Raw genomic sequence first — 26,507 nt, 5'->3', positions numbered from 1 at the left:
AACGTGGATGGAACTGGAGAGTGTGATGCTAAGTGAAATAAGCCATACAGAGAAAGACAGATACCATATGGTTTCACTCTTATGTGGATCCTGAGAAACTTAACAGGAACCCATGGGGGAGGGGAAGGAAAAAAAAAAAAAGAGGTTAGAGTGGGAGAGAGCCAAAGCATAAGAGACTGTTGAGAACTGAGAGCAAACTGAGGGTTGATGGGGGGTGGGAGGGAGGAGAGGGTGGGTGATGGGTATTGAGGAGGGCACCTTTTGGGATGAGCACTGGGTGTTGTATGGAAACCAATTTGACAATAAATTTCATATATAAAAAAAAACAAAACAAATATGTTATAGATACATAGTATTACAGAATATTAAAAGGATTGCTCAAAAGGCAAAACCTATCACCATGGACAAAACTTAAATTCAGTGGGAGTTCTGAATGGGCAGAGTCTTCCCCCAAAAAGTTATACATTATGAGAACAGGAATTGATCTTCTTTGAGCAGTCAGATGCCAAGGTTTGGGCATTTTATTGCTTTTTTATAGAAGTTCCTACAGTGGGTTGTAAAGAGAGGTGTGGGACGAGAGCAATCAGTCCATGTGCCGATACACTCGATCTTCAGTAACATCTTTGGCACATGGGTTGTGAGTTGCTTCCTGAGCTAGAAAATGGTTCTTGGCCTCTCCCTTGACAGTGCATACTTTTAAATGAGATTTGAATTAAATGTTCTGTTCAGGGTTGATAGTCAGCAAGTACATAAGTATGACAGCTGTGATTAATTGTGCCACTTCCCATTAAAGCTGTTTCTCTTCTGCCATTTAACAATGACTATTATTACGGACCAACCATGAAAATTAGCTTGTGTCTTGGACCTATAATTGAAATCTGGTATTGAGTTTAAAGCTGTTTGGCAAGTTCTACTTCCCCATTTTATTAATTTGTGTTCCATTACAATAGAAATGCATGGTGTTATTGCTGTATTGACATAATGCCTTCATCTGATAGGAGTAGTTTCACATAACGTTTCCGTCTGTGTCTGTCTATTGGGTATTGTGTAGCCCTCTTGTGTGTGTGCGTGTGTGTGTGTGTGTGTGTGTGTGTGTGTGTGTGTGTAGAAACCAAGCATTTGATTGTACTTGAACGGGGGTAGTTCGGGTGGAAGTCAAGGTAAGGTGAGATAACATCACACATATTTTCAGGAAGAACTAAACCACCCTGCTAACCTTATTCAAACAGTCCTATTTCCTTATTTCTCCTGAATTAATATCCCAATCATATTTCTGTCCTTTTCATTTCACATCAGCACTTTGCATGTGATGCGTTTAGACCATTTTATCACTGTGTTTCTCTGGCTAGAATGAGAGGAGTTTGTACAGAGTATGCGAAGCCTCAGAATTAACATGACATTAATTCTGCTTGGAGCATGAATTTTGGTCCATAATAAGTAATTGAAAAGGCTATCTTTATATTATAACAAAGTAAGATGAGGGAGAAGAATATAAATTTTGTAAGATCTTTAAAGGTAAAACATAATATTTCTAAAAAATTATGCAATTACAGCAAATACCAGCCTATCAGGATAGGCTCCAGCCCATCAGGATAGCACCAGCTCCCCCTGCATGTGCCATTGTATCTGTCACTGGGGATACTGTGGTGGGCACAAATGAGAAGCACCGTGACTGGGAATTATGGGCATGTGGGGTGACAAGAGGATGTCATCCTAGAAAGGTTAGGGAAAGCCGCGGGAATTTATGAGTAACACAAAATATTTTGTGAGTGGAGTTATTTAAAAAAAAAATAAAATGGATGATTGCCATATCACCTATTCAAACTCCTGTTAACATTTCTATAGTCCTTCTTGAACATCATTTTTAGTGTTCAACTTCCTTCCTAATGCTGATCTTCATGCTAGCCCCATATTTTTGCCTTACTTAGCTATAATTTTACATTCCCTGTGTAGCTAATCTATATGGTGAGCTCCATGGTAAGGGGAACAATCACCTGAATTGATAGCATAGGACACACACTAGCATCAAGTTGGACAGAGGGATACTTCATGAAACCTAAAATTTGTTTTATTTATATAGAGATTATAAGTCTATGTAAAGAGATAGCTTTGGGTGTGAGTTTCACCCAAAGCTATCTCTTTACATAGACTGATAGAGAATGGGCTTGGAGGTGGAGAGATTTTGAAGTCAAATATTGTTTCTGTTATTTAATAGTTTTGTTTTTGGGCATTTGTCCAATTGAACCACTTCAGCCTCGGTTTCTCCTCTCTAAAATGACAGCAACACCTTTCTCACTGAGCTGTTATGAGAAGTAAGGATGTCAAGGGTTGGACACAGAGGAGGCGCTCCATAAACTTTAGATTATCACTCCCACCCACACACACTTTAGAAGTAGCTCATACAAAATCATGTAGCCTGAACTTGATCTCGGGCCCATTTCCTGTCAGATATTTCTTCATGTTCTGTGTGCCACTTTTTTTTTTTATCATTATCCCAGGACTGGTTGTAAAATGTTCCATTTAACATTGTCAGTTGACTCAGCTCTTAGGTACTATAACTTTATTTTAGTAGCTTATAAACTTTTATTGTCGTAATTCACATTTGTGCCATTTTTCACCTGACATTTCTAGTAGCTGATTGAAATCTGGGGCATCCTTGCCAAAGGAGACAAAGAGAAGACTTTAGGTCTAAAATGGAACAAACTAAACTTCTCCAGATCTTAGCTTGGGAAGGTAAGGAAGTTTAACAACATGAGAAAAGAATGTGCTACATAAACAGTGGTAAGTGCCATATGTTAATGCTCACAGTGGACCCAAGTTAAGTACTTTAGTAGAATAACCAGCTAGTTAGTAATGAAAGACCACTCAGTAATAGAACATTCACGAAATATTTAGCATTGCTCAGAAGTTCTCCACATATTTCTTGTTCAGTTAGATTTATTCGTTCATTTGAAAATCACTTGTTAAGAAATTTTCATGTATCATGAAACGGGCATTTCAAGTTGCTTAAGAAAACGAGCTCATAGATTTGTAGAAGAGACATGCAAACAGGTAATTACTCTGGAGTATTAGACCTTATAGACACTAAGTAAAATGTTTCTATTTATTTTAAATTATCATGGCCATTTTAGAGACAAAAGGACTATAGAATTATCTAGACTAGTTCTTGTATTTTACAGATGAAAGAGTGAAGGTGCAGAGAGGTATGTTGAGGCATTGCTCAGTAGAATCCTCATCTTACAAACTGCACTACTAAAGCCCCAATGATGCTAATAGAATTATGTTACTATAAACAGCTCAAAGTCACTAATATGAAAGAAGAAAATGCTTTATTCTTGTCCCATATTATGCCTTGTATTGTAAAGCCCCAAATTTCATATGGTATCTTTATGTCTTTGAGCCTCACAGGGCCCCAAAGGCCTAACCACATAGTTCTTTGCCCTTTCAGACACACTCCTCACCCCAGGGGAAGGCCTCCCTCACCTGGTTAGTTCCCCTATTAGTCAGCCCAGATGCCTGCTATTGGTATTCACCCTAAAGCTCTCACCTCCTTCTCAGACCTCAACATCAAGCAAACAGGAAGTCACACCCTCCTGTGGGATCCAGGAGTCACTCCCTGTTTTGTTACTACCATGCTCGCCCTCCACAGACCTTTGTTGCTCTATTCTCAAGTTAGCCCCCATATGGCCCTGTGTGACACGTTCTCCTCCCCTGACCCGTGAGTGTGTCTGACTAATAAGCTGCTGTCAGCCCATCTCTCCAGTGTCAGGTGTCATATTTTCAGCCACCTTATCCTATTTAGGTTGAGGACCCCTCCCACACTGACCAGGTGAAGAGGAGGTGATGAGAACATGCCCCTACACAGAAATCAAGGTCAGTTCTACACAGAATTCTAGTAGCTTCTGTGGCTCTGATGCATGATTACTGTTTTGGGGAGAAGAAGGAGCAGTTCCATATTCCATTCTAATCAGTACCCAGTACCAAGTAGCTCTGCTTCTAAACTACATCAGGCAATATGACTCCTTTAAAACAGAAGACAGGAAGTAGTGGGTGCATGGCAGTCAAGGCACATTGCTTTCAGGTAGCGTAGCTCCCAAAGAAAAGCATTATAGGTGAATGTGGGCTCTAGGGAGCACTCAATAGTCGTGTATGCTTGAGACCAGTTTTCCAATCACATTATTTGATCAGATTGTTGGACAATCAGAAAATGGTGTCAAATTCTCACTCCAGCCCAGCAGTTTGCTTATCACGATTACTTGGGTTTTAATTGGGGCACTTTCACAGAAAACTTCATTAAACATATGGAAAGGGACATAGGCTAAGGGAATCCATACACATCCTTAGTTGGTAAATACTGCCTGTCAGTAAATTTCTCCTACTGAGGATGACTAAATACAAAAAAGGTCAAAATGAAGAAGGAAAAGGGACTGTATACATATTATAACTTTTGCTTATGAAAAAACACCCCTAACACATGACAAAAGTTCAAATAACAATAATGATAATAATAATAATATAGGAAATCATAAGGAAGAGACAAAAATTTAAAAAAATAGTAATTTCAGGCAAAGTTGAATTCAAAGGAAAAATACTGTCAAAGAGACACTGAGGATTTTTTTCTATTTATAAAAAGCACAGTCCAAATTGAAGATAGGTCAATGAACATCCTTTAAGTAATAAAAATATAACAAGTCTGTTGGAAACTTGGATAAAAACAGGTAGATCAATTTTGTGAATGACTGTCACATTTTGCTCAAGTTTTGATAGAAAAAGCAACAAAGAAAATGATGTAGAGGATTAGAATAATGTGACTGATAAGAGTTTAATAAAGATTATACTATTGTTTAGTAAAAAAATACTCTCTTATAGAAGTTTAAATAACATCAATAGCAAACCAAATCTCCTAGAAATTAAGATACTGCTCCTACATAATCATTTGGTCAAAGAGAAAAATGAAACCCACAACCACAAAGTATTTGAAAATGAAGTGATGAGGAAATTGCATTTATAAATTTAGGGATACAGATTTAAATTCTATTCAGAGGTACATTTAAAGGCATATATTTTTTTCAGCTTGAAGGAATGCAAATAAATGAACTAAACATTCAGCACAAAAGAACCCTAGAAAATAAATAAGAATTATAAGGAAAGTGGGGCGCCTGGGTGGCGCAGTCGGTTAAGCGTCCGACTTCAGCCAGGTCACGATCTCACGGTCCGTGAGGTCGAGCCCCGCGTCGGGCTCTGGGCTGATGGCTCAGAGCCTGGAGCCTGTTTCCGATTCTGTGTCTCCCTCTCTCTCTGCCCCTCCCCTGTTCATGCTCTGTCTCTCTCTGTCCCAAAAATAAATAAACGTTGAAAAAAAAATTAAAAAAAAAAAAGAATTATAAGGAAAGTCAAAGAAAAAAATAAAGATGACAGCAGAAAATCAATATATTAAAGAATATTAGATTTAATAATTCTAAGGCCTGATTCATTGCAAGAAAAGGTAACAACAATAGAAACCCTGACAAATCCAAAGAGAATAGATAACAAAAGAGTCAGGGGCCATAACAATATTTATTTATAAGTGTGCTATATTAGTTTCAAAAATCTTATGGAACAAGGAAGGTGTGGCGTATACGTGTGTGTGTATCTCATTATGTATATGATGGAATATTACTCAGCCATAAAAAAGAATGAGGAGCACTTGGGTGTCTCAGTGGGTTAAGCATCCAACTTCGGCTCAGGTCATGATCTCACAGTTTGTGAATTTAAGCCTCTGTGCTGGCAGTGCGGAGCCTGGAGCCTGCTTTGAGTTCTGTGTCTCCCTCTCCCTCTGCTCCTCTCCCACTCACACTTGGTTTCTCTCTCTCTCTCTCTCTCTCTCTCTCTCTCTCTCAGAAATAAATAAACATTTTTTAAAAAATGAAATCTTGCCATCTGCCACAGCACGGGTCCATCTAGAGGGTCTAGTGCTAAATGAAATGTCAGCCAAAGAAAGACAAATAATATGATTTTACTCATATGTGGAATTTAAGAAACAAAACGAAGGAATAAGGAAAAAGACAAACTGAAAAACAGACTCCTAACTACAGAGAACAAATAGATGGTTCCCAGAAGGGAGGTCGGAGGGGGATTGGTGAAACAGTTGAAGGGGATTAAGACTACACTTGTCCTAATGAGCACTGAATAATGTATAGAATTGTTGAATCACTATATTGTACACCTAAAACTAATATAACACTGTATGTTAATATAATTGAATAAAAAAATAAAACTAAAGTATATTACGGAAATGGGATGATTATCTAGGAAAACCTTAATTATCTAAATTGAACCAAGAAAAAAGAAAAAATCTTACTGGCAAGAAACAGTGGGGGAAAAGTTACCAGGAAGTATCTTCAAAAGAGATAATGCATCCTGAATGTACCTTTTAATTTTCATGGAAGAGATGACTCTTTCCCCTGGATCTTTCTAGAAAAGCAAAGAACCATCAAATATTGCTACTGCCAGCTGTTGTCTATCTCATGTATGTGAAGATGATTTAATATTGAAAAATCTATTAATTAAATATACTATAATATCAGGAATAGTAAGAAAATCAAGAGGTGATCTCAAGAGCTACTTAAGAAGCATTCAATAAAATTTACTCTGATTTGTTTAGATCTTAGAAAACAAGAAATAGAAATTTTCTTATGATAAAGAATATCCTTTAACATTATAGGCCTACAAATATGTTTAAAAAAATAGAGATTCAAATTAAGATTATGAACAGGGTAAAATGTGACTGTCTTCTGGTATTAACACTGTTCTGAAGTTCTTTGTCCTGATAAAGGTATAAAGCATCAGAGTTAATATTGGAAATAGGGATTTTTAAAAATTATATTTAAGATTAGATAATTTTTCTGTAAACTGAAAAAGATAAATACTCTCATAAATTTACTAAGAAAGTTTAAGAAGTTGGATGTGAGATATAGACATAAATATTAATACTCCCCCTATATGATACATAATTATTATCTCAGTGAATTTGGAAGGAGGGAAAGGAGTCAGTTCATAACAGCAAAATGAGAAAGAGCATAAAATGCCTACAAGAAGTCCAACAGAAATGTTCAAGACATGGATGAAGAAAAGAAAATCTAACCGAACTGAATTTTTTAACATTGAATAAATAAAAAAGTTATGTTATCTACTTAGAGGGAACACTAAATATTATAAAAGCTTGCTTTTATTTATTTATTTATTTATTTATTTATTTTATTTAATTTAAAAAAATCTTTTATTTCTTTTTGAGAGAGAGGGAGAGAGAGACAGAGTGTGAGCAGGGGAGGAACAGAGAGAGAGGGAGACACAGAATGTGAAGCAGGCTCCAGGCTCTGAGCTGTTAGCATAGAGCCGGACACAGGGACCATGAGATCATGACCTGAGCCGAAGTCAGAGGCTTAACCAACTGAGCCACTCAGGCACCCCGAAAAGCTTTATTGTTTTAATTAACTAACAAGTAGTACTTATTTCATTAACATAAACACGAGATTTGGGGAAAATTGATAAAATGATTCTAAAATTCACCTGGAAATGTACACTATAGGAAATAAGAGCTTTACAAATGAAGAGTAAACCATAAGGAGAAGTATGATTAGCAATAGTTGATATATATCATAAAGTCATAATAATTAAAAAAGAGGGTGATACTAAGTAAAATCAAGAGGCAGTTGACAGGAACAAAATAGACAGTTGTAAAATAGCCCTACGATAGCCTAAGAACTAAGAATATATTAAAGTATATATTACTCACTGATTAGTTTCATTCCACTTATCCTATGGCTATGGGGTATTTATGGTTTAAGTAACTTTTCACAACAAATATCAAGTTATGCTGTGAAATGTGGTTATTTGAAGGAAATATGTATTTACCTAACATAACAAAAGTCCACATGGATAAAAATATGATTTTCAAAGTATTAAACTATTAAAATTTCCATAACCATAGATTAATGCAATGATATTGCATGTTCACAATGCATGAACATGTCATTCATGTTCACAATGAAAAAGGTTAATAGGTTTGATTACCTATATCAGCAAAACTTGTGCAAACCAAACTCATCTGTGAAACTAAAATGTTGCGTTAAAATAGGAAAATATTAGCAATATATTTGACTAAGTGATAATATCCTTAAAGTTTAAAAAACATATAAATCAATAGGAAAAAATGGCAAATAGACCAAAAGAAAAATGGGCAAAGAATATGATCAAGCATGTCATGAATGAGTAAAGATAAAAGTGTTCATACATTAAAAATTTCAATTTTCCATTCTGAAAAATACAAATTAAAGTAATAATGGAATATAATTTTTGCCAATCATATTCACAAAGATCAAAATACTATTATGCTCAGGGTTGCAATTAACATCTTGAGACAAGTATTATTCTATCACAATGGTGGTATAATTGATGCAGCCTTTTAGAAAACAATAGTCTTGGGGCGCCTGGGTGGCGCAGTCGGTTAAGCGTCCGACTTCAGCCAGGTCACGATCTCGCGGTCCGTGAGTTCGAGCCCCGCGTCAGGCTCTGGGCTGATGGCTCAGAGCCTGGAGCCTGTTTCCGATTCTGTGTCTCCCTCTCTCTCTGCCCCTCCCCCGTTCATGCTCTGTCTCTCTCTGTCCCAAAAATAAATAAACGTTGGAAAAAAAAAAAAAAAGAAAACAATAGTCTTTAAAATATTTATCCTTATTGAATGAGTAATTCCATTCCCAGGATTCTGGAAATAAAAAGAGAGTCTTTTTGTTTGTTTGTTTTAGAAATTCAAATGACATGGAAAGATGGTCATGATATTTTCAAAGGAAAAAAAAGTGGGACTTGATATAATTTTTTATTGAGCATTCCTCAGGAGTTATTCAGACTACAATTTTGTTTAAAATATCTCTGTATATAATTTTTTTAAGTTTATTTCTTTTTGAGAAAGAGAGAGAGAGAGAGAGAGCAAGCAGAGGATGGGCAGCGAGAAGGGGACAGAGGATCTGAAGCAGGCTCTTGGTGGACAACAGTGAGCCTGATGTGGGGCTTAAACCCATGAACTGCAAGATCATGACCTGAGCTGAAGTAGGACGCTTGACAGATTGAGCCACCCCGGCGTCCCTCTCTATATAAATTTAATACCCCCTCCCCACATGCACACAAATAAAAAAAAAATTGGAAAAAAATTTACCCCAATAATAATTGTCATCATCTTTTTGGCCTTTTCCCCTCTTCCTTTACAGTTTGGATTTATCTGGTCATACATTACCTTAGCAGCAGAAAATAATATTTTAAAATGATTTCCTCAAGCATACTTCGGGAAAACTCTGACTTCTAAAAATCATTTCTGGTTTATTATCAAACAACAGAAAAGGGTGGTTTTCTCTCACAACCTACTCTTCTTCAGCAATTGAAGTATTGAATAGCAGCCTGGATGTTGTAACTTGGAAGTTATGTGCTATTTATAAAACTGTCCTAAGATATCATTTTGGAAATCATAGTATCCCAAGTAACAATAACCAGTCTATTCTGAAACCTAAGATTCACTCTCTTCAGTGGTATGTCACTATATTCCCTACTGAAATCCTAGATTTACCAACTATCTCAAATATACATGGCATTATTTTAAGGGCTACGGCATGTTGCTTTTGATGAGAGGCAGATTTCTGTTATGTCTTTTTGGAGAAAGATTCAATATTTCCCCTTTTTACTAACTACTGTTTTATTTTGAATGTAGTGGACCTTTGAAAATATTAGATGGTGCCTTTTGGAATCTCTTCAAATTAGAGTTGAGCACAGTAAGCAATTATTTTCCCTGAGACTTTGGCAATATATTTTTAAAGTTATCTTTTGTAACACTGGTGATGTGGTAAACCTCCAAAATTGTTGAGACAAAACTGAAATGGCTTTTATACCTAACTTTATCTTAGGCACATCTATCACTTCACTATGTGCGAAGAAGTATGTAATTAAAGACATGTAACAGTCATTCTCCAGGGTGGATGTACTTCTGTGCCACGGGAAATAAACCCTGTGCAGCGAAAAGAGCTTGGGAATCAGGAATCCACCACTGTTGTAAGATTTGGACAACTTATATAACTTTCCGAGTTCATTTTCCTTTTACATGTGATGGGGCTACAAATATCCACCCCCAAAGAATTGTTGTGAAGATTTAATGAAATAATATCTTTGTGAAATACATATAGCAAGGTCTGCATATAACTGACACTTAATAAATGTTAATTTCTTTCCTTCCTCTATTCAGTAACCTGATTTAAATGCTTCATTTGAGATTCATAGCTCTCCTACCTGAGTTAATTTTTAAAACACATTAATTTTCATGATACCTGAAGGAAATAATATCTAACAACTATATTCTACTCTGGCTTTTCTACCACCTTTTCCTATTTGTCGAATAAGTACTCAAACTATTATTAGCCTCAATTTACAGACGAGGAAACAGAGGCATGGAGAGGCTAAAGTGTCTGCCTGAAGTCATGTAAAGGAGACAGAATAATTATTTGTTGATCGAATGGGTGAACTGAGGTTGGGCCCCAAATCTGCACATACTCAGTTCCTGGCTCTCCTAACAATGTCTGCATGGAGACTTTAATTTGCATTTGTTCTTCCTGGGAATTGTGAATAAAAATGAAGTTAGGTTGCTGTTTCCAGGAAGGGATGCCGTGTCTTTCAAAATTGTAGAGAAAGCGCTATGTGCATTGTTCACCTGATCTGCAAAAAGAATGAGCATGGGATGATATTTGGGAAAACACGCTTTCTTATAAGGGTGAGTTCATTCTCTTGAAGAGCACTGGGAGGTAAAAACCCATCAAGATAGTGTGTTCTCATGATGATTTCAATGAATTATCATGGAAATGAGTTTTAGAAGAGAGGTAATGCTTTGTGATAATAGCCCGATAATGCCATTAGCTATGAACTGTAATTGTAATAGCATTAGTCAAATGAATATATCTGATATTAATTTGAGTGTCAAATATTTCTATAAGATTCTTCTTGTTAATTAAACATCAGCCGTGGTATTATTAATTCACTATCTAGCCAGTGCTCGCACATAGTAGGAACCCAATACGTATTTGTGAACTGAATTTATAAGTCAACCTCGAAGTGGAACTGTTTAAAATAGTAAAATGCTGAATTTAAATAATATCATGAATATAGCAGGAACTGATTTTTCCCAATATCTGCTTATTTGTACAGTCTGTTCTCTATTGTAACTTCAGTTAGCTAATGATGTAGACTTGTTTATTACAGAATTTGAAAAGATATCCACCCCCCTCTTGCATATTTGGAGGGAAATCACATGTGAGGTTTACTTCAAATTGCTTTAATTCAAGAGTACGGTTTGTGCCTTTCTTCCTCTCTTGTGGTTTTCAGACCATTTTAAAATCTACCAGACAGCTTCATAACTGCATTGGATACCTGACTATCACTGGACAAAATCATGCTGTAGGTAGTTTGGTATTGCTCTTTGTAATGACCAGTATCAACTGGGCCTTCAACACTGATGGCAATCCTAATTCTCTTCTTCTAAATCATCTCTCGCTCCTGTGACAACACGTTCTTAGCTACCTGCTCTTCCTATTCCTCATTTTCATCCTAATCCCCCTTTGCTCTCATGAATGGCTTGCTGCATATGTCATAAAGAAAACTGAGAGCCTTGAACGGTAGGAGTCAGCATCTTTCCAATACCAGGACCACACCTCCCCATTCTCTCTTCTGTTTTAGTGCAGGAAAGAAGCATCCACCCTCCAGTAAGAAGTCAATCTCTCTTCTTTCTCTTGCATTTTTAGCTTCTCCATCTACACCAGATGTTCTTATCGGTTAAATATGGCCAAGTATCTCTGGAAATAAAAAAGTATCTTGAACTCACACCTAACGTCCCAGATAAAATACAGGACCCATCATTAAATTTGAATCTCAGAACAACAACGAGTTATTTTCTAGGGTCAGCTCTGTCATAAATATCGTACAAATAATTTTTTGGTGTAAAGTATGCTCACAGTATTGCGTGAGACATGCTTATACTAAAAGCGAAGTATTCATTGTTTACCTGAAAGTTCAAAAGACTCTGTGCTTTTATTTATTAAATCTGGCAAATCTACCCACATGCCCATCTAGCCACCACTTTATCTTTTAAATCTTCTTTAGTGCCAAGTTCCTCAAAAAGGTTGTTAGAATGTGATACCTTTAATGTTTCACTTACTAGATATTCTTCACCCTATTCCAAACTTGTCTTCATTTCCTTCTTACCACTGAAATGACTCTTATAAAGTTTTCAGTGATAATGATGTTGCCAAACCTGCAGATACTTTCCATTCTTCATTTTTATTTGATCTCACAGTAGGATTTTACCCAGTTCACCATTTCCTGTTTGAAACAATCCTCATATATATATATATATATATATATATATATATATATGCATATTTATTTATCTATGGTTCTGGAAATTTTAGTAGTTTAATATTTTGAAAATATTAGAAATATTGAAGATACAGAACTCAGGAAGGGAGTAAAGAATTTAGCTGTTTGATTCCCATCAAGATCATTTTAAGTTAAAAATGTGATCTTTTAAAATTCTCATTTAATGGGGCGCCTGGGTGGCGCAGTCGGTTAAGCGTCCGACTTCAGCCAGGTCACGATCTCGCGCTCCGTGAGTTCGAGCCCCGCGTCGGGCTCTGGGCTGATGGCCCAGAGCCTGGAGCCTGTTTCCGATTCTGTGTCTCCCTCTCTCTCTGCCCCTCCCCCGTTCATGCTCTGTCTCTCTCTGTCCCAAAAATAAATAAACGTTGAAAAAAAAATAAAAAAATAAATAAAATAAAAAAATAAAATTCTCATTTAAATATCTGTGATTATTGAGACCACTGACAGCCGTGTTGCCATGAAACTCTGAGTTGCTCGTGAAACAGGAATTTGTAGTTGCAGTAAACTTGAAAGAAAATATTTATGCATCTGGAAGACTATTTACCTGGATCCCATAAGTCCATGCCTATTTTCTTAAAGATATGTTTCTTCAAATTCATATCAGTGCCTCAGGTCCAGCCTCATCTGGGTTTTGAAATGAGATTTTTAGACCTAGGAAGGGAAAATGGCCTGCTACCTCATAATTTATCTTTAGCCAGGCCATTCTCTACTTGTCTGTCAACTGGTCTAGTGCCAGTGCTCCCATAGCTTACTTGGTGGGTCCACAATTCTCACAGGCAAATCGTGCTCATGGTGTTCAGTCAGAATTAGATTCAGAATCTTCCTTGTACAATGGGGGTATGTATCTCAGATATAACTTGTTCTACATCCTCAACCTTTGGCTCCACAGAGACCTTTGAAGCTGCTCAGAGACCTTAGAGTTCATAACAATATCAGGGTAGAGTTCAAAATATCTCTTAGACGATGGAAAGAACTATCCATTGTTATTGGCTCAAAAGAGATAGAAAGGGCAGATCTTTGAGTCAGACAAATATGAAATTCAACTCAGTTCTTAATAAGCTGTGAGACCTTGAGCACAATACTTAACTTTTCTGAGTCTCAATTTCTCCTTCTCTAAAATGGTGTCACTAATAACTTAACTTCCAAGATTTCTATGGGAACTAGAGGAAATAGACGTAAAGCACCACATTGATAAAAGTGCACAAAAGTAATGGTTTGTATTGTTATTGTACATCTACAATATACAATCAAACGGCTAAATTCCTTACTCCCTTCCTGAATTCTAAGAGGAAGGACTAACAGGGACAAGAAGATGTATTCCTTGACTTCTTGATTCTGCCCAATTATCCTTTTTCCCTTAGACGTTTTGCTTTGGATCTTTCAATCATCTTCACGTCCATAACTAAGATGTCACTTTTCACTGAATTCTATTTTGTTATTTTTTTTTTCAAAAGGTAAGCTTAGACTCATGAGTATGAGAAAATTGATCTGACTGCTAATGGCATAGGGTGGAAATAAGCAGTTTTACTGACTTCTTCACTCCCTTATATTAGCATTGCTTCTTTTAGATAAACTATTCCTGAAATGATTAGTGTAGGAGGATGGGTTTAGTCTTGTATCTTCTCCTTTAAAGCACTCAGAGTTAGAGATCCCAGAAGGATCAGTTTTCTCACTTGTACTGAAAATGTCACTCTAACAGTTATCTGTCTGCACAGTCAAGTTTTGAGAAATCTTTTGAATTTACCACATTCACACCATTCTCCATCATGGTGCTAAAAATGACTAATGCAGCTTGGAGACTGGGAGACTGTGATAGCTGATCGTCTCTTCCAATCATACACCAACACTCACACACACTCACATGCACACATGCTCAGCTGACATGAATCCTTAAAGGTTTAAAATATCTTATATGCTAAATGGAACGTGGAGGCATGTGGGATGCTTAAACACATAGTTACACTGTTGGGGTCTTTATGGTCGGCTCTGTCATAAAAATTGGTCTGGCTGTTTGACTAAAAGACTGATCTTGTTTTAACCAAACAGGCCATGACAACGTACAACTTCCTTTATATTTAAAGTAAGCTCTGGCATTAAAATTATCATCATCTCTGAGAAAAGTGGAGTGCAGCATTCCCTTTTTTAAATAAAGGGAAAGTCTTAGAGAAGATAATGACCTACCCAATGTCATCCATATAGGATCATTCTTTTTTAGGGGCCTTAATTGGTCACATAAGCCAATTTAGGGTCACAAGACCTAATCCTCTAAATAAACTTCACTTCCTTTCTTGATGAATGCTATTCTGATGGCTAAAGGGAGTGTCACAAACACAGATATATCCTGCTCCCAGAAAAACATATGACAGTCTCCTGTGACATCATTCAGGGAATGATGAAATGCATGGGCTGAATGATAGTAATTAGATGAAGTGGGAGCTGATTACATCCAAAAGAGGAAGATTAGTTGATAACTTGCAGTGAGATCTTTAGGAACTTTCCATAAGGTTCTATTTTTGGTCCTGTCCAATTCAACAATTTTTTCAATTACCTGGAAGAAGTCTAGGAACTTGCTTACTAAATTTGCAGATGACACAAAGCTAGTAGAAGAGTAAAGATTAGTAACTCACTGGGTGACAGAATCAAGTTTTAAAAATGTCTGTTATTTAAGATGGTGAATTAACATTTATAAAGGATAAAGTCCTGAATTTAATTAGAAAAAAAAAATTGTGATATGATGAGTGAAACTGAACTGAGAGCAACTACTTAAAAAAACAAAACAAAACAAAACAAAACAAAACAAAACAAAACAAAACAAAACAAAACAAAACAAAACAAAACACACCTCAGGATTTAATTGACCGTAAGCACAATGCAGCTACTAAAAAAGTCAATGCAATCTCTGTTGGCATTCAAAAAGAGAGAGGGTGAGAGAGTCACCAGGTTGATAAAAGTAACAATTTGAGTATTGTGTTTAATCCTAGAAACCGTAATACTAGACTATAACCATCTTTACTGAGCACATATTGTGTGTATTACAAACTTAACCCTGATAACAACACAATGAGCTATGTATTGTTGTTATTGATATGGAAACTGAGGACACATACCTAGACTGCCTGGATTTGAACATTGTACAGCATTATTTCTCCAAATCTTTATCAGATGTTGGAAGAGTTGATATGTGGATAGAAAATCACCTTTATTCTGTGGAACATAGTTGTCAGCAGATGGGCAGACTCAGGTTACATCTCAAAGCAGAGAATTTTTCTGGGTGTTAGGTGACGCTGGTCCATCTAGTCTGGGGTACAATGTTAGACTAGATGGGCTCTGACATAATATCCAATTGTAAAATTCTAATTTATTGGGATAAGACTTGATGCAAAACAATATCATTATGAACAACAACAACAAAAACATTTAAAGAAAAAGTAAATTGAATTAGTGGTAATTTAAATGGTGTTCTTTTGACTATAAGTTTAGAGAGCACCTCACTCACATTTATGTGGTGAAGACGTCCTCACCATTTGTCCTTGGTAAACCTCCTTTCATGGGCACCAAACTCTGATAAATTTATATCAACTTTTATTTATTCATCTTTTGCTATATCTAGAATATTATCAATGATATTCTACATGTAGACCTTATCCAAGGAGGTTGTATTGCAAAATAACAAATGTCTTTAAAAGGCTTTTACACTGGGTGACCCCTAATAGTTGTTTGGTGTATCAAAAGCAATGTTGATGTTGGTGTTAGAACTCTGAGACGGTCAGATCTCTGTCATACTAGTTATGACCACTGAACCATTTTGCTTTCGTTTTTGTTTCAATTATTACATTTCAAAAATAAGGATAATAATATTGCCTTTATAAAATTCTTGCATTAAATACAATAATATACCATTCTATTCATATTCTCAACAGAAATTTAGGTTTTCAGTGAAATAGATTGCAAGAATAATGGTGTGTAATAAAGAGTTTGCCTGGCCTTTGTCCTCGATTCCTGGTTGGTAAACACCAAACCCTTTGAGTTTTCTGAGTAACTGGAATGCCTTTGTTATTCATGGTGGTTCCCCAGGAGCCCCACCTGAGACCTTATGCTAATGAGCTGACACCTAAGGGGCCTGGCCAGCCAGGAAGACCCAGCACTGATTAGACGGTTGGGGCTTTGAGCCAAGTGAAAGCCCAACCTCTGGAGGGAAGAGAGGGGGGAGACTGTGTTTAATCATATGGCCAATGGCTCAATCAATCTTGCCTACATAAATAATAAAACTTCAATGAAAATTCTGCATACTGAAGTTTAAGTAAGCTTCCCTGGTTGGCTATATTCTGTATATTGTCACACTGGTGAGCCAGTTGGCCACTGTATCGCTGAGGATGAAGGTGCTTTCACTTTTGGAACCCTCTTAGACCCTGTCCTGATTTGTATTTTTTTTTTTCTATAATAAAGCTGTAATCATAAGTGTTGTGCTTTCCTGAGTTCTGTGAGTCTCTCTAGCAAACTGTCAAACTGGAGGGGATCTTGGGGACCTTGACATTTATTATAGCCAGCTTATCAGAAGGAATGGCAGTCCTGGGGACCTCTGAACTTGTGGCTGATGACTGAAGTTAGCACAGTCTTGTGAAGTTTGGCCTAACTGGGTACGTTCCTCAAACATGCATATGAAAAATGTAGATTTATGTAAAAGACAAACTGATGATAATATTTGACTTTGTAATTCTTCTAGAATATGTCAAATGTGGTTTGATTATAGACCTTTTTTTAAACGTTTATTTGTTTATTTTGAGAGAGAGAGAGAAAGAGCTCAAGGAGGGGAGGGGCAGAGGGAGAGGAAGAGAGAGAAAGAATCCCAAGCAGGCCCCGTGTTGTCAGCACAGAACCCATGGTGGGGCTTGAACTCACAAACTGAGATCATGACCTGAGAGCCAAAATCAAGAGCTGGACACTCCACTGACTGCGCCACCCAGGTGCCCCTGATTATAGACATTTTTTAAGCAAATTTTCAGAGACATCTTCAATGAGTAATGCTGAAGAAAATAAATATATGCTGAACACATGTGTACATAAAGATATAGGTAAGACTTTCTCAGGTTATCCTCTAAAACTCTGATACCAGTGCTTTGTTCTGTGTTTATATGTGTAAAGAACCTAACCACCAGAGAGGTTAACAACTTGCTGCTGTGTACACGTGTTGTTATGACTGGCTGGATTTTTGTCCTTTGAGAAATGGAACCAAATCTTAAATAACTCCATATAGCACAGAGCCTAACACACAGTAAGCATTCAATACACACTTGTTGAACTTTCTCAGTTAACTAAGAAAAAGGCAGGGTTTGATCTTATTAAGAACCAATCAAGGGTTGTACATTTGCTCCCTAGAACTCTACTATACCTATCATCAAATTTATCACTCTTCATTTTATTGCTTCGCTATACCCGTGGAAACACTGAGAATGTGGAAGTGTGTATTTCTTTGCCATGGTGTCCCCAGTGTTCAATATGATGTCTAGAACAGAGTGGGTCACCTATAAATATTTTTGAATAAAAATAGTGTTAAAAGGAGTTTTTCACTCATAGAAATTAATTTTTCCCTAGTTTGAAAGCAAGTAAATTGAATTTGTTTGTTGCAAGCCAATGCTTTCTTCTAAGTGCACAACTGTATTTTTCAAAGTAGAGAAGAATAAGCTTGTAAGATTTTCATAAAATAAGCAAAATTAATTTAAAAAAAATGTGAAGCTGTATTAACATCTTAGAACAAATAAAGGAAAAAGTCTGTGGATTTAAAATACAGCCAAAGGTATTTCACCATGATATCTAATTACTGTTGTCATCCTGTTGATTTTTCTACCAGCACATATGAGTTGTACTTTTTTGTTGCACGTGAATTTTTTAGATGGGTTGTTTTTCCTAATCAATTTGTATGGGAAAAATTTTCCAAGACCATTTGCTATTCAATTTACAATTTCTCTTTGGTTGCATAGACATGATTTCTGGGCAATCACAAGGAAAAAAAGATCATCCAGATACCCCCCCTCCTCCTACATTTACATAGGACTCACCTTTTCTGAGGATTATGTATGCCAGCTGTGAGACATTATTGAATATGCCCTCATTGAAAGACCTAATAAGAATATAATGACCGATTTGTTTTAAAATACGCTAAAGAAAGACAGCAGAAAGGGTCTCATGAGAAGTGACATTCTGTAATTACCTCCTCCTATCAAAAGAAAAACAATTCCCAGAAATTAATGAATACAGCAAGAGTCTATTTCCTATCTTAATTCTATCTTAATTGCAAAAGTGGATCAATTAAAAAAAAGACTACCCTGGCAAAGCCCTTCTCTTAAGGTTTTGTCTCCCAATTCTCTAGTCATCAAATCAATATATATATATATACATAAGCATACCGTGAATCTATTTTTACCTTCTGAGATGAGATATACCAACTCCACCAGCAGTGCCCCCATGAAACAACCAAATCCATTGAACAGTGTCAAAAGATTCATACAGGTTCCTCTGATGGTACTTGGAACAAATCTGTGTATTACAGAGACTGAGAGGAAAAGAGGTCAAAATTTAGAACATTCACTATAAAATACTTTCATAGATATTATTCAAATTCGTGTTGATCATACCTCAGAAAAAGTTTACTGATAAAGACAAAATTTGAGTTAGACTTTGTTAAAGTTATTATAGTAAGGCATTGTGATGTTAGAACTTACGTATGTCTATAAGGAATAAAATATGGCAAAATATACTCTTGTACAGGTACATGGAAAATTTGATTACTTGGTGGTTTCAGTGTCCCAATATATTCACCCAAATTTTACTCCTTTTTGAATATTTCTTACTAATTTTAGATTGAGGTGAGGATTATACTAGGTAATATGACAATGTAATAATGAGGTCTACCACTCTGTGAGTGTATATGCATCATTAGTTTCCGTGTAGAAAACTTGAATTTATCATATAAAATTAGCATGGAGATTAAGAGGATGGGTTCTGGAGTTAAACAAGATTATGCTAAAATCCTAGGTCAGCTATTTACTACTTCTGTGATTTTAAGTATGTTACTCAAACTTTCCAAACCTCAGTGTTCTTCTCTATAAAATGGGAATAATATCATCACCCACTTGCAGAGGTCCTGTGGCTCTTACTTGCTGTACTGTATGTATAATACTATATTAGTAGGAATGGAATCAGATTGGCTATTTTTTAACAGTATTAATCTTACCAAGTCAAATGTCCCTTACTTCCACAAAGCCCCTTACATGCATTTAAATTATCCTATTTAAGGAGAGGTTATCTAAAGAGAGACAATAGCTTAAACTATGGGTCTCCAAAATGGTTATCTTTTTTCCCCACGTCATTGTTGGGGTAATGGTGGCGAGAGGTTTGGAGACAATCATGGAGAATTTTTTTTATTTCAGTTACAAATAATATATTTTAACAGACTCTAATTCTAGAGAACACACTGATGGTTACAGAGGGGAGGAGGTGGGAGGTGGGTGAAATAGGTGATGGGGATTAAGAAGGGCACTTGCCATCATGAGCACAGGGTGATGTATGGAAGTGCTGAATCACTATATTGTACACCTGAAACTAATATAACACTGTATGTTAACTAACTGGAATTAAAGCAAAAACTTAAAAAGCCCCCCAATTTTTTTCTGATATCAGAAATAGATGAAAATGAGTATATCTGGTTTTGTACATACGATATTAACTATCTTAAAATATGCATCGCATCCTTAGGGATACATGCTAAAATATTTACAACATTTATCATAATAGGGTATCTGGGATTTGCGTCAAAATTATACAAAGAGGAGGAAGAGAGTGTGCAAGTGAGAGTAGAGATGAGACAGGTTTGGCTAGGAGTTGAAAATTATTAAAGCTAGAATGTGAATACAGCAGGAGTTCATTACACTAATCTCTCTTGCATATGTGTGGCAAAAAATTGGAAGGGAATACATTAAATAACGTGAGCAATGTTAGCTCTGAGTGGTTGAATTATCAGATTTTTAATTTTCCTTCTCTTACTTTTTCTGTACTTTGCAAATTTTTCTGCAGTGAGAGATCATAAATAAACATTAAAAGGAAAGTGGTTATAGAAAACCTATATACTGTAAAGGCTAAACCTTTAGTTTCCTTTTCTATAAAAAGAGATCTTATCATCTCTTCCCTTCTCTCTCAGGAAAATTTCACCCCTGATTTACTCGTACTTTAGCCCAGAAAAACTGTGCATTTTGTTCAGCACTTTAAAAAAAAATACTTATTTTTGAGAGAGAGAGAGAGAGAGAAGGGGAGGGGCAGAGAGACAGGGACAGAGGACCCCAAGCAGACTTTGTGCAGACAGCAGACAGCCAGATGCGGGGCTCGAACACAGGAATCACAAGATCATGACCAGATCCAAAGTTCAACTGAGCCACCAACTGAGGCTGAGCCACCCAGGCAGTCCTTCCTGTTCAGCACTTTGAAATAAACTTACTAGTACATAATGTAAATGTATTCATGCTCCTTCCTGCCATTCATTTAACATTTCTCTTTTGTTTTCTGCATGTTTTTATTTATCATCCAATAAACATTTAAACGAATCCCTATCTGTGGTCCAGGAAATGTGCTGAGTGTCGAAGGCATGAGTGGAAAAGGCGCCGGTGCATCTTTCCTAGATTTCCAACTCCAGGCAGGCAGAGAGCAGAGATGTGCACAACAGGAAGGGGAGTGCTAAACAGGCACTTAAAACCAAAATACTTATTGGAGGTGAAGATAATGATGGTGATAAATAAAATACTGTGGAGAAGGGCTTCAAATGTTGGCTGCAAGGGGCCCGTATAGGTACCCTAGCTCTCTTGTGTAGTGCAAATCACCAGCAGGAGCCTGAGGCCAACCTCACAAGTTTCTTTCAGGACGATCCAGAGGAGAGTGGGAGGGAAATGCTGAAGAGGCTTTGGGAAGAAATGATTCACAGTTATAAAAAGGATTTGGCTTATGAACTTTCCTTTCTATAAATATGAGGAGACAAACAATGGGCAGAAAGACTAAGTAGGCCGATTTCTTTCACTGAGAAAAAGCAGAATGTACAAGCCCATTATTACTCTGCTAGTTAATTATTAATCCTATGCTTTTCTCTTGCTAGAACTTCTGGTGCGGTATATAATTCATGAGCACACTTTGCCAGCTCTCTGCCTGCTGGTTAATCTCTCTTTGGTGTCATTTTAGTCGTTTTGAAAGCCTCCGGTTCCCTTTTAGAGGACTTAGCTTTTCAAGCCCTCGGATCTCCATTTTCAGGCATCTTACTTGCATGTTCCGATCTCTTTCGACTTTAGTGATAATCAACCTGATTTTTTAGACTCTGTGGTACTTGTTTTAGCACATAATAGTATAGATAGTAGCGACAAGTCTGCCTCTATTCCAAAATTCTCATTTTACAATGAAGACACAGTAAAAAATATTCAGTGTATGTGAAAGCTGGTCTTGCCAAGGAGAGCTGAAATGTGCCTCCAGGTGGAGGCTGGTTAGTGTTTGCAAAGATGCCCCATCACAGCATCTGCGGAATCTACAAACCGTAGCGTTGTAATCCCCTTCCCGAGGCACCTGGTATTGGGGACTCATTGCTGGAAATTTCTTTTACTCCAATTGTTCTTAAACCGTTAAAGGTGCTTGTTATGTCTGGGGAGAAGTTATTTTGTATACGTGCAGCGGAAGCTAGCACAGGGGAGAAGTTATTTTGAACATGTGTAAGAGAAGTACCGTAGTCCTAGAAAATGGAACTTTATTCTATTACTGCTTTCAGATCATCATTCCTTCCACATACTGAAAAGCTTCAGCTATTGTTTCTGATTATATCAAAGTTATCTGATTGTATCATCTAATACTTCTCTTTTGTGATGTCATCTATCAATCTCTAGGACATTTTCCTCTGTTATTCAAAGTCATCAACTCCTCTCTCCTGGTCCTCTGTCCACTTCTATTCCTGCCTTAGTTCCTGGCAATTTTACCATATACATAGATTATCCTTCCAACCTCCCTTCTTCCCAAATCTTGGTTTTTCAGTTCCTTTCTAATATCTAATGTCTCCTAACTCTACATTAGCCACTCATACCCGTGGTCACACCCTGAACCTTGTCCCCCAGACCAGGAGTTGGTGAACTACCATCAGGTAAGGTTCAGCTTCCACCCATTTATAAATAAAGTTTTATTGGAACACAGCCACATCCATTCATTATATATACCTATGACTGCTCATACACCACAATGACAGAGTAGTTGTAAGAGAGACGGTATGAAAATCCTAACTATTTACTGTCTACCACTTTTTGGAAAAAGTTAACCCATACCTTAGACCAGTAATGGTAACCACTCCGTAATCTCAACTTTGTGCATCCTCTGACTACCACCTTCTGTCTTCCCAGTTTACTGTGTGCTACTCAACCACAAAATGCTTATACTCCTTCAGGACCTCCACTCCATTGCTTTTTTCATTATTCTCACCTCTTTGATGCCCTTTATGTTCTTACTTCTCTTTTAGCCAAGTTCCATGGTCAATTGGTATGATCATATTGTTTTCTATACCCTCATCCCCTTGTCTTTCTCTTGCTTTTCTGGAAGTTCATTGGCCAAATAATTCACTCTCTGCCATCTCTGCTCTTAGATCCATGCAGCCTAGTGTTTCTGGAAGAAAACCGCAACCATGTTGACCAACTCCTTTGAAATTCCTGACCACAAACCTCAAATGGTCTCCTAATACTCCCTGCCAATATTCTATATCTCCTTAGTTCATTCACTCTCTCATCGTTTAGATAACGATTTCATACCTCTCCCCTCTCCTCAAACCCCCAAATATCCTGCTTCACCCTCACTCAGAGTCATGGCCTGGAATCCTACTTTACTGAAAAAAATCAATTACCAGAAGAGAATTTCCACAGAAATCTCCACATCATATATATGCACCTATGAATTTCTGTACCCACATACTCAGATCTCTAAACTGTTACCATTGATGAATTATTCTTGCCACATTCTCAACTTGTAAATTAGATCTCAACCTCACTCCCTCCAGTATTTCCCACTCCCAAATACCATCAATTTTCCCTCTTTCGAGTCATTCCCACCAACATGCTATATGATGCCATTATCTTTCCCTCCTTAAATATATATAAACAACTCTTTCTTAGCCCCAGTCTTTTGTCAGCTACCGTCGTTCCATTTGTTTTATCTCTTTTGCAGCAAAATTCTTCAAGTGAATTATCTATAGTTCTCTTCCTATTATCCTTTATTCATTTTTTTTTAGTTTCTTTATTTAAATTCAAGTTAGTTAACATACAGCGTAGTATTGATTTTAGTAGAGCCCAGTGATTTTCACTTAGATATAGCACCCTGTGCTCATCTCAACAAGTGCCCTCCTTAATGCCCATCACCCATTTAGCCCATCCCCCCTGAATTTTCCTCCAGCAACCCTCAGTTTGTTCTCTGTATTTAAGAGTCTCTTATGGTTTGCCTCCCTCTCTGTTTTTATCTTACTTTTGCTTTCCTTCCCCTATGTTCCTTTGTTGTGTCTCCTAAATTCCATATATGAGTGAAATCATATCATATTTCTTTGACTGACTTATTTGGCTTAGCATAATACACTCTAGTTCCATCCACGTTGTTGCAAATAGCAACATTTCATTCTTCTTGGTCACCTAGTAGCATTCCATTGCATGTATATACCACTCCTTTTTTTTTTAATTTCATTTTTTTAAAATTTACATCCAAATTAGTTAGCATATAGTGCAACAATGATTTCAGTAGATTCCTTAATACCCCTTACCCATTTAGCCCATCCCCTCCAGTAACCCTCTGTTCTCCATATTTAAGAGTCTCTTATGTTTTGTCCCCCTCCCTGTTTTTATATTATTTTTGTTTCCTTTCCCTTCTGTTCATCTGTTTTCTCTCTTGAAGTCCTCATATGAGTGAAGTCATATGATATTTGTCTTTCTCTGACTAATTTCGCTTAGCATAATACCCCCCTAGTTCCATCCATGTAGTTGCGAATGGCAAGATTTCAATCTTTTTGATTGCTAAGTAATACTCCATTGTATATGTATATACCCCATCTTCTTTATCCATTCATCCATCAATGGACATTTGGGCTCTTTCCATACTTTGGCTATTGTTGATAGTGCTGCTATACACATGGGGGTGCACGTGTCCCTTCAAAACAGCACACCTGTATCCTGTGGATGAATGCCTAGTAGTGCAATTACTGGGTCGTAGGGTAGTTCTATTTTTAGTTTTTTGAGGAACCTCCATACTGTTTCCAGAGTGGCTGCACCAGCTTGCATTCCCACCAGCAATGCAAAAGAGATGCTCTTTCTCTGCATCCTCGCCAACATCTGTTGTTGCCTGAGTCCTTAATGTTAGCCATTCTGACAGGTGTGAGGTGGTATCTCATTGTGATTTGATTTGTATTTCTTTGATGATAAGTGACGTCGAGCATATTTTCATGTGTCAGTTGGCCATCTGGATGTCTTCTTTGGGGAAGTGTCTATTCATGTCTTTTGCCCATTTCTTCACTGGATTATTTGTGCAGGGGTGCCGAAGCGTCCAACTCTTGATCTCAGCTCAGGTCTTGATCTCAGGGTCATGAGTTCAAGCGCCACATTAGGCTCCATGCTGGGTGTGGAGCCTACTTAAAAAAAAAAAAGAAACTACACGGACAGAAATTTTCATCTTTTTTTTTTTTTAATTGATGCATCTTAAGTTCTAGAGTAGTGTCAGGCATATTGTAGGCATCCATGCAGTATTTTTTGAATAAATAAAACAAACAGATTATGAGATAGCTGGCATATACATTGGTATAATCAAAACATAATTTGAAAAGTTTTCTATGTGTTTTTTCTTTCTTGTAGATCATCTCTAAGATATAACATGACTTAGTATGGGAAACAATGTCCACTGAAATTTGGAACATAATCCACTGTGTTTCCTTGCTCAATGTCATCAATGTAAGACACTGACAGTAATTTGAATAATATGTTTTATTGTGCTCACATAGAAATAGCTATAGATTTTATTAATTCATTTGTTTATTCAAAATGTAATTACTAATCATTTGCTCTGTATGTGCACTTTTTATTTTATTTTATTTTTTTTAATTTTTTTTTAACGTTTATTTATTTTTGAGACAGAGAGAGACAGAGCATGAACGGGGGAGGGGCAGAGAGAGAGGGAGGCACAGAATCGGAAACAGGCTCCAGGCTCTGAGCCATCAGCCCAGAGCCCGACACGGGGCTCGAACTCGCGGACCACAAGATCGTGACCTGAGCTGAAGTCGGACAGTTAACCGACTGAGCCACCCAGGCGCCCCTCTGTATGTGCACTTTTAAGGAAGGAAGAACATTAGAACATAAGGATGGATAATAAGGATAAGAATCTTAACTTAAAGACTGCACATTATTATGGTAAGAGGCAGGCAATAAAGATACACATATAAATAAGATACTTTAGATCCTGACAAGTGCTATTAGAAAATATGGAACATGGTAATGGTATGAAAGTGATAGCATCTCCAGAGAAGCCTCTCTGAAGAGATAATCTTTGAGAAAACTTGATGATGAGGTGAAGCCAGACACTTAAAAACAGAGGAAAGGGGATTCTAGGCAGAGAGAAGAGCAAATACAAAGGCCTTGGGACAAAAATAAGTTTGACACTTTAGAAACACAGAATGAAGGTCATCACATTTCTAGTGAAGTGGTCAAAGAGAAGAATGTTATAATATGTAGATGGAGCAGTACAAGAGGCCCAATCATGTGCAGTCTCATTCACCATTTAAGGAATTTGTCTTGAAAATCCTACTGTGAAATGGTAGAGGAATGGTAAGACTTCTGGAAAGAGTATGATAGCTGTTTTGAAGAGAATGGACTCACGGGGCAGGAGAAGAAACAGCAAGACAAGTTAGGAAGCTCTGAAAGAAATGGCAGTAAAGACAATGGTGACAATGTAGACCAAGTGGGTAGCAAAGAAGATAATGAGACATGGCCAGATTTAGATTCTATTTTGGAGTAAAGACTAAATCTTGCTGTTGG

At 37.0% G+C, this 26,507-nt stretch overlaps 1 protein-coding gene across 1 annotated transcript in view; it reads right to left on the bottom strand.

The window, feature by feature from the left end:
• SLC15A5 (solute carrier family 15 member 5) overlaps positions 1 to 26,507 on the bottom strand; it is an 88,579-nt gene that overhangs the window by 8,039 nt on the left and 54,033 nt on the right. The window contains exon 7 of the mRNA XM_040488810.1: positions 18,863 to 18,991. Within this exon, the coding sequence (XP_040344744.1) occupies positions 18,863 to 18,991 (129 nt within the window). The remainder of the gene's footprint in view (positions 1 to 18,862; positions 18,992 to 26,507) is intronic.

Source organism: Herpailurus yagouaroundi, unplaced genomic scaffold (assembly GCF_014898765.1).
Source record: "Herpailurus yagouaroundi ecotype Mexico unplaced genomic scaffold, PumYag 166, whole genome shotgun sequence".
NCBI classification, from domain to species: domain Eukaryota; kingdom Metazoa; phylum Chordata; class Mammalia; order Carnivora; family Felidae; genus Herpailurus; species Herpailurus yagouaroundi.
This window is presented reverse-complemented; position numbering and strand designations above follow the sequence as displayed.